At 39.4% G+C, this 13,402-nt stretch overlaps 2 protein-coding genes across 3 annotated transcripts in view; one reads left to right on the top strand and one right to left on the bottom strand.

The window, feature by feature from the left end:
- Positions 1–8,546, top strand: part of clcnk (chloride channel K) — a 22,346-nt gene extending 13,800 nt beyond the window's left edge. Inside the window, 6 exon segments of the mRNA XM_015056081.1 lie at positions 743–1,044; positions 2,595–2,728; positions 3,086–3,156; positions 3,512–3,592; positions 6,609–6,695; positions 6,820–8,546. Of these exon segments, the coding sequence (XP_014911567.1) occupies positions 743–1,044; positions 2,595–2,728; positions 3,086–3,156; positions 3,512–3,592; positions 6,609–6,695; positions 6,820–6,858 (714 nt within the window). The 3' untranslated portion in view covers positions 6,859–8,546.
- Positions 8,547–8,631: 85 nt separating this feature from the next.
- fam131c (family with sequence similarity 131 member C) overlaps positions 8,632–13,402 on the bottom strand; it is a 16,562-nt gene continuing 11,791 nt past the window's right edge. The window contains exons 4-6 of one of the 2 annotated variants that reach the window (XM_015056078.1): positions 11,150–11,398; positions 10,830–10,919; positions 8,632–9,228 (exon numbers count right to left, since the gene is read on the bottom strand). In XM_015056078.1, coding sequence (XP_014911564.1) covers positions 8,963–9,228; positions 10,830–10,919; positions 11,150–11,398 — 605 coding nt within the window. In that variant the 3' untranslated portion in view covers positions 8,632–8,962. Of the gene's footprint in view, positions 9,229–10,825; positions 10,920–11,149; positions 11,399–13,402 lie in introns of both variants that reach the window. The other variant, XM_015056080.1, reaches the window with a different exon arrangement.

The raw sequence follows: 13,402 nt of genomic DNA, 5'->3' as shown, positions 1-13,402 counted from the left end.
GTCTGTCTGTCTGTCTGTCTCTCTGTCTGTCTGTCTGCCGTCTTTTATTTATTTTTTTTTTTGATGTGATATTCTGAGATATTATCAATAATAGTTCACTTACCCGCAGAAGAAAATTTTAATAACAAGAGTTATTTTTAATAAAAGGGGCTTTTAGTGAGTTTTGTGGAAAGTAAATAAATCCTCATTAAAGTGAAATCTAACAAGATACTCAGACTGTATCATTCTGTAACAAAGCTGACTTTGCAGATCAGCCTCTTATGAGTCTGACAGCACGACTACAGAAACCTTGTTAGCCTCCGCCACTCTGAGGACTGATTACATTTTTAACAAACTACGATGTGACATCTTCCTTTGACAGCTATGGAAGTTATTGGCTATAATAAGCTCCCAGAAACTCAGTTAAGAAAAATCCAAGCCACCTCATTAAGGGGGTGAATTATTTTTGATCCACTATTATTCAGCAATATAAAGATATGCTTGTTAGCTTGACAAAGTTAGTCAAAGTGGCCAAGAATTATTTATTTGCATTGCCAAGACTGTGTGTTGAGTATTGAACTTTCAACCCAAGACAGTCAGCCAGTCATTAAATGTGTTCACTTAAAGTTGTATATTTAACACTCTGCAACATGTTAAATATATCTTCTGATTCATCTGCTCCAAGCAGATTTAATGTTTTTAGACTTAAATAGATTTTATACCAGGATGCATGAATGTAAATGTATTTTAACGTAGCCAACAGTTCAACACAAAACTTGCGATACTTGTGAATAAGCTGACCTGAACATCGATGAGCAGCTAATTTGATCATTGCTTCTGCCTCGTAGGTGCAGCCGCCTTCTCTGGTGCTGTCACCCACACTCTGTCCCCGGCTCTGCTGGCCGTGGAGCTAACAGGGCAGGTCACCCACGCTGTGCCTGCCCTCCTGTCCACTCTGCTGGCCAACGCCCTGGCACGCTCCAGGAACGGCCTGTCTTTCTACGACGGCCTTTCTATCAGTAAGAAGCTCCCACACCTGCCCTCGCTGAAGAAGGCGTGTCCACAGTAAGGAGAACCAAAGGGCAAATTATTCAATATTGACAAATCTAACCATAATTACCTCAATTCTAAACTTTGAGAGCAAGTTAGAATCTGTGCTATTGGCTGAGGAGAGGCTGAGGTGGAGATTTGTTTAATTTTTTTTTATATTATTTTCAGACCTTCCTAACAGCAAATGCTTTCAAAATTGACGCTGGCAGCTTTGGTGTTTATTACTGTCTGTGAAAGGAAAGGTGCTCTGACTTTCACAGAGGTCAAACGATTTTATGATTTTATTATTGTATCTTTTAATTGATTTTATGTATTTTGTCCTTGAATGTTGTGAAAGGCACCTATAGATAAATATTATTATTATTATTATTATTATTATTATTATTATTATTATTGTTATTGTTATTATTATTATTAGTGCATGCTTGCTTTTTCTTTTTCATTTAATGACAAGATTTAGTGTCAAACTACAAAATAATTTTTTAAACAAATCTCCATTGGTTGATAATTTCTGTTAAATGAAGTAAAGATAAGTAATAATAAAATGCCATTTGTTGAGACATTACTATTGAATAAAATGTTCCCAAATTTGTACTCTCAAAGCCCCACCATGTCTCACAGCAATTAATCAATGAATAACAAATTAAGCTAAAAAAAAGTTTATTCTATAAATCAAACATAGCGTCACACATTGTTATAAACCCATTATTTTTGCAATAAATCTGCTTTGAAAAAGTACTTTTATTGATTTTAAAAAAATCCACACTCTAAATGGGTAGTTGTGTTAAATAAGCAATTTCAAAATGAAATTGGACTTTAATTTACCAGATAAGACAACAAACATTATGAAACTTTGTAGATAATTTCATTCGGTTTGTATCACTGCAGAAACCACTGAGCAATAGTTTCTTTAAAAAGCAAACTTTAGTAATAACAGAAATAAGAAATGTATTTCACAGTAAGAATTTATTTTTCACATCTTCGCTATGAACATATGAACTAATATTATTATATTATTAACAATATAAATAGACAGACAGACAGACAGACAGCTAGACAGACAGACAGACAGACAGACAGACAGACAGACAGACAGACAGACAGACAGACAGACAGACAGATAGATAGATAGATAGATAGATAGATAGATAGATAGATAGATAGATAGATAGATAGATAGATAGATACTGTACATAGGGCTCTAACCTAAAGTTTACAGAAAAAATGGAGTGCAGTTTAGTTTATTTATTTATTCCAAATATATTCACATTCACAATTCAAATACCATTGAAAAATAGTATAATTTTTTTTTATAAGTTGTTATAAAAAACTTACTCTTAAACCCTTTCCTGTATTTGTCTTATTTTTTTTACACATTATCCTTTATTTTTTTTAAAAACGAAAACATAAATATATAATATATGTTATTTGCTGGTACAGCTGAATTGTGTCAAAATCTGAATTCAGTAAAATCAATGGGTTGGAAGACATATTCTGTTTTCCTGTCACTTGTAGCATCCCTGGATGGTTTTGTCTGAGGTTTTATGTAATTTGTGTCCTTTTAGGCTTCCGTCCACACCACTGGGGCAGGTTATGGGGGTGAAATCAGTGCAGCTTCAGAAAGCAGCTGGGCCAGCAGAGGTTCAGTCTGCTGTCAGCAACAGCAGTGAAGCACAAATCCCCGTGGTGGACTCACACGGTATGCAAAGAGCTGTAGATATACACGCACTCTACTGACTCAGACCGCACCCATAGAAAGCAAAGACAGGAGAAGCGTGGTGGATTACACACACAAAATCTACAGCGTTCTTTAGAAAGTGCTGTGAAACTCACTATCACCCAGCAAGACTGCCTGAAGCAGTTCAGTGGAGTGAAAGTACAATAATTCTCAGAGAAGACAATTTTGTGAAAATGGACTTCTGAGCCTTTCAGCAGCAATCATATGGGGCAATTTTTATGTCTGGAACTTTTGACCCATCAAAATACTGATTGCCTCACTTTTACACCATCTGTGAATAAAATGTTACCTTTTTTGGTTCTGCTTTGTTTTTGTCAGAGTCGCAGGTGTTTCTGGGCTGCGTTCTGCGGTCGGAGCTGCTGCTGTTCCTGCATCGCTGTCAGACTCAGGTAAACGGGTGCAAACAAAGGCAGGGATTGGTGCAAAGCGTAGAGGAGCTGTTTAGAAAGCAGACCTTGTCTTTAAAATCCCCCTGGGTGAAAAAAAAATGGAGGATGGAAGCATGATGTACAGACAGGACTGCCGAGCGAGAGTCTGATGTAAAAACTCATTTTATTACAGCTCACATCCATCTGAAGGCAACATCTACTCACAAATAAATGCTGCTTATCAAATAATTGTGCCACAGCTTTGGTCGAGGATTAAGTTTAAGAATATATGAAAAGAGACTGTAAGTGGTCAGTTGGAACAGCTGAGACTGAATCCTGCTTCTTCATAAATTGGATGATTATTGCCTTTGTGCAGCGCATTGAGGGACGACTGGACGAGGTCTGCAGCATACGTCCAAACTCGGTTGTGGTCTCGCCTCACAACACAGTGCAGGAGGTGAGGAGATGCATAACACACTAAATCAACTTCAGACTGAGTCTGGGATTCCACCTTTTACACTACAAACACACAAAATCTTACCAAGGGTTTTTGTCTAGTTTTTAGTGCAAATATCTTAGTACACTTAAAATAAGACAAAACTGACTTAAATGTAAATTATCAGCAAGGTACAGAAGTTTATTTTAAGTCAATAATAAAAAAATATTAGTTTCACCGGGAGATTATTTCACTTTTAACATAAGCAACATATTTTGTAATGAGTGGACAAACCAGTACATTTATCAATATTAACAAATTATTGACTAAAATCAAGTTCCTAAACCTTGCTGAGAAGAGTCTTGTAAGTTAGTTTTGTCTTATTTCAACTGTGTTGAGACATTTGCCGTAGAAATAGACAAAAAAAAATACTTAGTGAGATTTTGAATTTTTTGCATTGAATTTTTGCATTTTTGCTAAACATATTACAACCCTAATTCCACTGAAGTTATGACATTGTGTAAAACTTAGATAAAACAGAATAAGTTGATTAGTAAATCCTGTTCAGTCAATATTCAATAGAATACACTCCAAAGACAGGGGCATGTTCAGCACTCAGCTACATCACTTTTTCCTGTAAAAACAACTGATAGGCGTTTGGGAGCAGAGGACTAATTTTTGAAGCTTAGTAGGTGGAATGTTTTCCCGTTCCTTCTTGGAGTATAACTTCAGTTGACAGACTATTAGGGCCATACTAGCAAAAATAAAGAAAATAGAGTCATAAAATTACAAGAATAAACTCATAATATTATGACTTTATTCTTATATTACTATATTTGCAGTGATCTTTAAATATCTCTTCTTTGTTGTGTATTCAACTGAATATAGGTTGACAAGGATTTGCAAATCATCTCATTTTACTCAATTTCCTAACTTCATTGGAATTTGGTTTGTAAATAGATAGAATTGCTGGGGAATTTTTTTTTCTTCCCATAAATATGTATACATGCACTGTTTTTGTTTCTACTAAAGAAGAGTGTTGAGTGTTGTATCATCAATCTGTGTACTCTGGGACTCATGAGTGCTTATCGGAAAGACAAATTTAGGGCAGAAACAGTCTCTATAGTGGTTTGTTTCCATAGCTCTGATCAAAAGGTATAAATCCAAACAGTTTGTGTCCAGGATGTGTATGGTCTCGTGCAAATACTGGAAGGGGGGAGGGATTGTCAGCCCAGATGATCGTCTGTACAGACCTGATTCCTTGCAGTCTGGTCCTGTCATGTTTTGTATCACATCCTGTTCACACTGGATGTGAACAGGACAGACTGAGTAACAGCTGTGTGAAAGAAGACCAGAAGTCTCTGCTAGGCGTCTTCTGAACAGTCACTACGCACCACAAAATTAGTCGATCTGATCCTTGACTGGCCCAGATTGGTGATCAGATGGTGACAAATGACCAGGATGCATTTTTAAATGACTTCTTCTGTTCGTCTTATGATTTCAAGTATTGTTCACGTTTATCAAGACAAGAAACAAAATGTGTTTGCATTTCTATTTTTAACGTTGCAGACTGGCTGGAACTGTGGGATGAGTCCACATGAACACTTACTGTACATTTGGACAACAAAATGAAAAACTCAGTGTACACAGAGCTTTTGAATAAAAGTGTGAGGTTACAGACGCAGCAGCAACAAGTGATTTATGGAGACTCTGTGCACACAGCAGAAAATTGCCATAAAGCAGCAGAAGATAGAGAAAGTACATAATGCAAGCGGCATCTCCGTGTATTCCTCAAAGCTTTTTTTGTTCGAGTGTGCAGTATAGACATTTGTCCATTCCTCCTGATAGAACTGCTCACAGTTTTTCCATTTATGCTCACATGTCTTCTGTGGAACAGAAATGGACGTTTTGTGATGACCAGAACCTCGGCTTTGTCGTCCTTATGTTATCCTTATAAATGGTAAAAATGTCTCATCATAAGTGGTAAATATTCAAATGTAGCTCGTACTTATTCATGAGTAATAAGGAATTATTAGCGTAAAACAAGCTCCTATATCCTGCTGAAGAGTTGTAAGTTAGTTACAAATATCAAGTGAACTGAGATATTTGGACTTGATAGAAGAAAAAATACTTGCCAATATTTTATTCACTGTGTGAATATTTGGCATCAGCTGTAAGTGTGTCTCCTTTCTCATATTAATACAAAACCGTTTTGACTTTAACGTGGTCTTGATTTTAGAGTTACATGAAAACGCTGTGAGTGTGGCACTCAGAGCGAGCCTTCTGAGAATCATTCTCAGAATCTGCAGGGGGGGGGTTTGCAGCATTTTGTGTTTCGGTCCAGCCAGGCAGCTGGCTTTGAGCAACAGAAACATCTTTACGCAGCAGGGCACTAAGCAGCAGATTGACAGAGCTCAGTGCAGCTTTTAGCACATGAGGCACGCATTTCCCTCTGGACTCTGAGGACCAACAGCATGACACAAAGATGAGTAATCGTTTTCAGGAGCTGGATGAAAACAACCTCATTTTAGTCTGAAATCCGGGAGGGACATGAACATCCAGTCTAATTATCAGAGGTAAAAAAAGAGAAAAATGACCGTCTGATTAGGGTCATGCTTATAAATCAGGTAAACAGGAAGATAAAATTTCTAGGATTTTTCAAGAAGCTTACAAAAACTAAACGTTAAATTTAAAATAGTTTTTAACTTGTTTTTAATTTCTCCCTGTGTTCTCCCATGCACAGGGAGAACATGCAAACTCTTTAAACCACCATAAACTTGTTGAGAAATTGTATTTCTTAACAAGAATTTATTTTGTCACATATTAGTACTAGATTTATGGGTTAGATTTTATTTCTTTGTGTGTGTGTGTGTGCGTGCATGTGCAAAATTGTGGTAAAACAATTAAAAATGTGCTACTGGAAGTACCAACAAATTTATATGCATCAGTAGATTTATTCCTTTTTCATAAGCAGAAAATGACAATGCAAACAATATATATTTTTTAAAATCTGTAGTTTCTTTTTCTTCCGTTCCAGGCCTACAACATGCTGAGCGTTGCTCCAGCTCAGACCATATTTGTGGCTGACAGAGGAAAGCTGGTGGGACAGATCACATGGTCAGAGGTACAAACTGAAATATGTGGATTTTTACTGTTCCCTACAAATACTCTGACCTCTGACACGTTTATCATCAGGGAGCAAGTAGCTGGTCAAAGTTTTGCAACTCTCTCTCTCTCTCTTTTTTCAGATGAAACAAATTTTGGTAGGCTTGGCCAAGGACATCTAAGCAGCGTCAACATGGGATCGGCACTTCCTGTCATCAAATTTAACCTGACATGAATAGCATCTCTCTCTGATTAGCACGCGACAAAGCCTACATCCGATAATGCTATCACTCCTTCATTCCCCAAGTGTAACAATGTTTGCACATCAACAAAACTGTAATTAACTGTCGACTCCGATGGAAAATATTCATTAAAGCTCTTTTTTGCCTTTAATTGTAATCAGCGGTCCAGACAAGCGAGAGCGCACATCATTCACTGATCTGTACTTTTTGACATGGTAATGAGATAAATACTACTAATATTCAGCAGATGTGAACACAAAGGCTGTTTTAGTAGCTTATTCACCAGTTGCCACAATGAAATCTGTGCTGTTTTCTTCTTCTGATAAGCAAGTCTCACTCAGTGTTTGCTGCTGAGCTACACGTTTGTGCGATGGAGCAGTGCATCACAGAGCATTTTTTATAAAGTATATTATATATATTCTTTCTCACAATTATGCACTATTTATGTTGGTATCCTGCATAAAATCCCAATGAAATACACTGAAGGGCTTGGTTGTAACATGACAGAATGGTGTGAAAGTGCTCTGCTGTGGACTGTTCCTCTCTGTTTAAGCTGGCTTTGAGGGCACAGAGACCTCATATTACTTTAGAGATGTTTCAGTTTGTGAGGTAATTTCCTACCGTAGCGGTGTCAGACTTGCCTTCACCATTAAAAAGAAAAAATGCCAAAGACGGTTTAAAGCTTTTTCTGCAATGTTTTCCTAAAATATTTTTATGCGCATATTTCCTTTGCCTCTCTCAGTGTCATGTCTGCTTCCTAAATAACCCCAGATGTCATGTTGCAGAGGGGAAATAGACCTTCATTACTTCTGTACTTTGCTGAAGGGCTGCGATGAGTCACTGGAAACCATTTGTTAAAGTGCATCTACTGTCTGATCTCCTCAAACAGCAGGGGGGAAGCAGCCACGATGCGCAGCACAGCGTCATGTTGTACAGACATCCCTCGAAAGATTACGATGACAGGTCGCACCAACCGCTCCTTTCAACGTCCCCCTCACTTTTTCTTTCCCTCCTCTCTGTAACACGCAGGGCTGCTGACGTACGTACAGAAACACACACCAATGATGCGTGAGCGACTCCTTTACTCCCTCGCTGTATTTCCTAAACCTTGCCGTTTCTCCTCGCTGCACCTGGGGCTTTCAGATAGAAAAGTGTGAATTATAGCTAATCATGTTTCTGACTCAGATAGATAATTGGATGGAGGACATTTTTTTCACTTGAGAAGTCTTACAGGACAGATTTTTCTTTTTTTTCTGTTATTCTCACTTAGTCAAGGTCAGCTCTTTAGTCCTTCAATGTGAGGACTGAAGTCATTGTTCTCCCTCCTCCGCTATATTATCTCCTTAGTTTCATGAACACCGAAAATAATCCTACATAAGTTCCTCTGTTTCTTGTGCATCTCTCCTCTTGTCTTTTCTAAGACAGAGGAGTTCTGGTTCTGCTAGAGGTTTCTTCCTGTTAAAGGGGAATTTTCCTCTCCATTGTTGCTCAGTGTGAGGGATTGCTGTGAAGTCAATGACTCGATGCAATTTGTTGGATTTTCTTAGATACTGTAATTTTTGATAACTAGGATCGGAATCTGTGTGTGATTAAAGTGATTTTTTCTTTTTAATTTAGTTGTAGTGACATTTGTTGTGAACTGGCACTATATAAATTAACTGAATTAAACTGAATTCAGGAGGAAAAAAAATGACCAACAAAACCAGGCAGCCATATTTGTCACATATATATTAAAACCAACGCTTTATAACAACATATTTACACCGACTCTTTACAACTCTGCTCCAGTTGTTTTCTACATCGAATAAAAAACTAAAATGTCACATTTAAACTGTACATTCACATGAAGAATAGGCCTACCCTCACTCATGTAAAAAATAGCATTTATAGTCAGGCCTTTAAATCCTTCCGGTTGATGCATTTCGAAGAGTTTCGCCTCAAGAAATGTCTTACAGAACAATCATTGCTGGTGGACGAGGCTCGAGTCCTCACTGAGTCTCATGGGCGTTTCCACTGCGGTGACCAGCGTCTTTCGTTCCGCAGCCTAGTTGTAAAAAACGTCGTCCTCGGACAGAGAGCTGCTGTCGACGTGGCGGACGGCGGCTTCCGCCGTCGCCATGCTCCTGTCCTCAAAGGGACGATCAGCGACCCGCTGGGCGCCGAGTGCTGGGGGAAGCGTCGAGTTGGCCAGCGGCGGGTGAATCAGGCTGTCGCCGCCGTAAGTCTGAATGTGAATGCTGTACAGGTGCTGGGGAACGCCGACGCTTCCTCCGTCGAGCAAATACTTGGACAAGAAGTGGCCCTCTGCGGCTGAAAAACGACGGCAATGTCAGTGAGTTGCTCAAAAAGAAAGAAAGAAATTAAATAAGTTGTGAAAACAATCACAGCTGGAGCCTCTCGGGTTGCTCAAATGATTTACATTTGCAAGTAAATTGATAAGCAATTAAGAAAAACCGCTTTGAAGCGTTTCGTCGCACAGTGTGTGGCTGCAATCTCGAACGGCACTTAGAGTAAATACAAACTCAGCCCAGCCGTCAAAAAAGTTAAATTTCGTGTGGCAGTGGCTGAAATTCGTCATCATTACAGTGCGCTGGAAATGTTATTTTTTTTAGTTTTTTCACACTTCAATGTTTCAGATCAAACACATTTTAACACCAGGTAAAGATAACCTGAATAAGTACAAAGTTAAGTTTTTAAGTAATTAATAATTTTTTTAAAGGTTTTGAGTGAACTGCAGAGAAAACACGGAAGGGTGGTGAAGGTTCCCAGGAGCGGCCTGCCTAGAAAGAAATTCACCGAAAGTAGAACCCATAAAACACTCTAAGGCAGAGGTTCCCAAACTGTGGGGCGCGCCCCCTAGGGGGGGGGGGCCGTGGCATTGCCGGGGGGGCGCGGGAAGCCGTCTGGATGAAAAATAAAAAAAAACATGAACACTGTATGCGCTGGGTTTTTACCTTAGAATGGCCAACTGTTATTCCTATGTCAATTTGATACAGTAGAGGCTTCCACACTTCCCATATTTGTGTCCTCTGTCACTTTTATCAGCAGTTAAAACTGTTTAATTCGCTGTTAACATGTTGTAACCTGTTTTTCCGAGCCGCCTTTAAACGCAACATGAGCGCTACGCTGGGTTTACACCTGTGAAGGAGACCTGCTGCTGCTGGGCGGAGCTACGTAGGTTTGTGTTAGAATCACGGCAGCAAACCAGCAAAACACAAAGAACTTTTCACTTTTCACAGTTTTTCCCTCCAAACTAACCGACTGAGTTGAATAAAGCTGCTGGATGCAGGTAATGGATGACTAGCTAATATCAATACAGAACCTTAAGCTTAACAAGTACCTTATCAGCTACCGATGTTGGTGTCTATTTTCAGCTACGTACATTCATTTTGCCCCCAAAGAAGTCGATGCCCCCCGTCACACGCGTCGTTTCAACCAGACAACCATTTGTAATCCATAGGGGGGGGCGCAGAAAATGTTTGGAAACCACTGGGGGGGCGCAGAAGAAAAAGTTTGGGAACCACTGCTCTAAGATTTATTTCACACCAGATAGTCTGGTGGAGATGCAATTTTGGTCCAAAATTGCAACGTTTGTTACATTTTCAGCTGGTGTGGTCGTGAATGTTATTTATATAATCATGATTTCATTCAAACTTTAGACCCAGTTGTGCTCTTCAAGACTCTTTCACCCTCTGATCCATTTGAAAATCTTTTCACTCAAAAATCTATTAGAGAAAATGGAAGCCTTCAAATAATGAGCTTGTGATTGTAATCAGCCAAAGCCATTAGAGAAGAAATGACCTGCGATGTTCTTTTAATCTGTTGCTTCATTTGTATTCTGTGAACTTTGCAGGGTCTCCTGAAAAAAAAAAAAAAGTCTCAAGGCTTAAAAGCTGTGGTGACTCACCAACCTTGTGAGCTGGTGGACGGCTGCTCCGCGTTGTCGCTCATGGACCACATGTTCATCGCCGCCTCGGCCAGGGCGAACTGTTCCGCCACACCTGGGGAACAAAAACATGTTTTCTATCGTCTTTCTCCTGAGTCAACCCCCTCGTCGTTTCTCAAAAGGTCCAGCAGACGTCACAAATTAGAGAAAATTCAATAAGAGGAGTAGATTTAAGCCACTGTCCTTGGAAGTCCTTAGGGTTATTGATCCCTCAACCCCCTGCCACCACCTTTCTGCTTGACCACCTTTTGTTTTACCTAAATTAAACCCATCGGTTTGCTTCACCTGCAGCAAATCGGGCCTCCTTGATTTCATCTGTCATTTGGGAGTAAAACTGCTCATCCTCCTGCAGCTCCGTCCCCATGGCCCCCCATCCGCCGCCTCCTTTGCTCCAGCCTCCGCTCCACCCGGCCCTGTTTCCTCCACCCTCGTCGCCGCATCCACCCCAACCTTTCCACTCGATCAGGTGAGCGACTCGTCCTTGGGCCATCGCTGTGGGCTTGGTGATGTGCTCCTTTATCGTGGCCACCAGGCCTAAACAAAGAGAGGAAGAGAAGAAGAAATGTGTCTTCATAACATTTATTGGATAAAAGGATAGGCCGGCCAAGAAGAGGAGCAAAGTGGATAATTTGATGAGGGAGGTAAAGCAGAATGGGAAGACTTTCTGCTGCAGTTGGGTTATGACAATTTAGAGGGGGAAAAAATGATGGCATAGCATGATAAATATTAAGACTGGTGAAGAAAAACAAAACTTGAATGCAACATTATTTACAGAACACCATCATCCAATTTTGCAGCAGTCTCCTGTTGAATGGACTGAACTTATACCACTCAAAGCGTTTTACACTGGAGTCACTGCATGTCGGTGTGTGCATGTCACACACCGACATGCAGATCAGTAGGGGTTAAGTTAAGTGCCTTGCCCAGAGGCACGTGGCAGGAGGAAGCTGGAATCAAAACTACAACCTTCCGATCGCAAGACGACTACCTATACACCCACAGTTGCCCGTTACAGAAAGGATATGTATACATTCATCTCTGTGCAACAACATGCAATTTCTGTCTTATCTCATACATCATTTGTGGATGTAGGTTGGTGTGATTGTGGGTTCATCCTGCAGACATGTCATGTTAGTGGAGTTCAAGCTCAACTCGTTCGCAGATTTTAATTTTATCCATGTCAAACTAACAGGGCACAAACGTCTTAGACCAAATAGATACAAATGTTTGTCTAGACCTCTACCATTTGAGCATATTTTTTTAGCAAACAGGTCAAATCTAACCTGCATGGAAACATAACAGAATATTTCTAAGGTTTATTTAACAGAACAAAATATTAATCACTGTAAGCACATAATTAGTATGTACACCAGTATGTATGTTTGTTTCTGACCAACTCTGTAGCAGCGTCTCTTACTGGTTATAATACGCTGCCAAACATGGCCGTCAGTCAGTCAACTGGGCAGTATGGACTTAAAGCTTTGTTGTGATATTTTCTGATACTATTGTGATGTTGATAAAAGTGACAATAATAACTATTTATTACTTATGTTTTTAGGTAACTGTGTTGCTGTGACCCCAGCAACCAAAAGCCCCACAAACACAAATACTGTCAGGACAAAACAGATCTCATCTGTGTCACTAAGCTGCACACAGGAACTGCATTTAGTCATATTTCCAAATTCATTGGTATTTATTGGTGCTCTTAACGAACAAACAGTAGAGAAAATAGTAAAAGTAACAATCCCGACAACACAGACATTTTCTTTTAAATCATTAATTCAAATTTATTGTGACAACAATAATTCAAAATTCTCATCATGAAAAGAAATTGGTAATGAGATTTAGTAAACGATACAATAAATGTCCACCTCAACATGGTGTTGTGAACTGAATAAAAAAAATGGTGGAGACTACGACCATCCAACGGCCAGTCAGTTACCATGGATACGCTAAACGCAGGCTAGCTGAGAGATATTGTTACTAGCAAATTATGTCACTCGTTCACATCATTTCTTTTCTCTGCATAGAGGAAATAAATGTCATGGAATATTTCCAAGAAGAATCACCGTTACAAGATTAACAAACAAATACAACAGAATCGTCGTCATTTGCTCTTTTTTTTTTTTCAATTAAACGCAAAACATCCGAGGGGAATCATCTGCCTCAGCTTTGCATTCCAGCTGTGAGTCTCTCTGTGTTCCTGCAGCCCAAACATTAATGTGTTAATCATGACCTGCTGAAATCACTGGACAAAACAACAAGAAGCCATCCTTTTATGTAATCACATTAGACAAGGGTAGGAAGGTCTCAGGGAAATGAAGAGCGGGAGTGAACGTGACAGTGTGCCTCGCTCATATTTCAGAGGAGAAAATTAAAGCCATATCAGAGGGGAAACATTGCAAAGGTTGAAAAGACAAAAGGTCAAATAAAGAGACAGAACAGATGATGTTAAAAAAAGAATCGATGGGGAAACGGGAGGAAAAATGTCAGCAGTGTAATGACAGGAAATAGACAACATAAAAAAAAAGGGGGGGG

This window comes from Poecilia latipinna, unplaced genomic scaffold, assembly GCF_001443285.1.
Source record: "Poecilia latipinna isolate Pla-1442-1.1 unplaced genomic scaffold, P_latipinna-1.0 Scaffold1352, whole genome shotgun sequence".
Lineage (NCBI taxonomy): Eukaryota > Metazoa > Chordata > Actinopteri > Cyprinodontiformes > Poeciliidae > Poecilia > Poecilia latipinna.
Note: the sequence above shows the minus strand (reverse complement) of the source record. Positions and strands in the feature narration are given on the sequence as shown.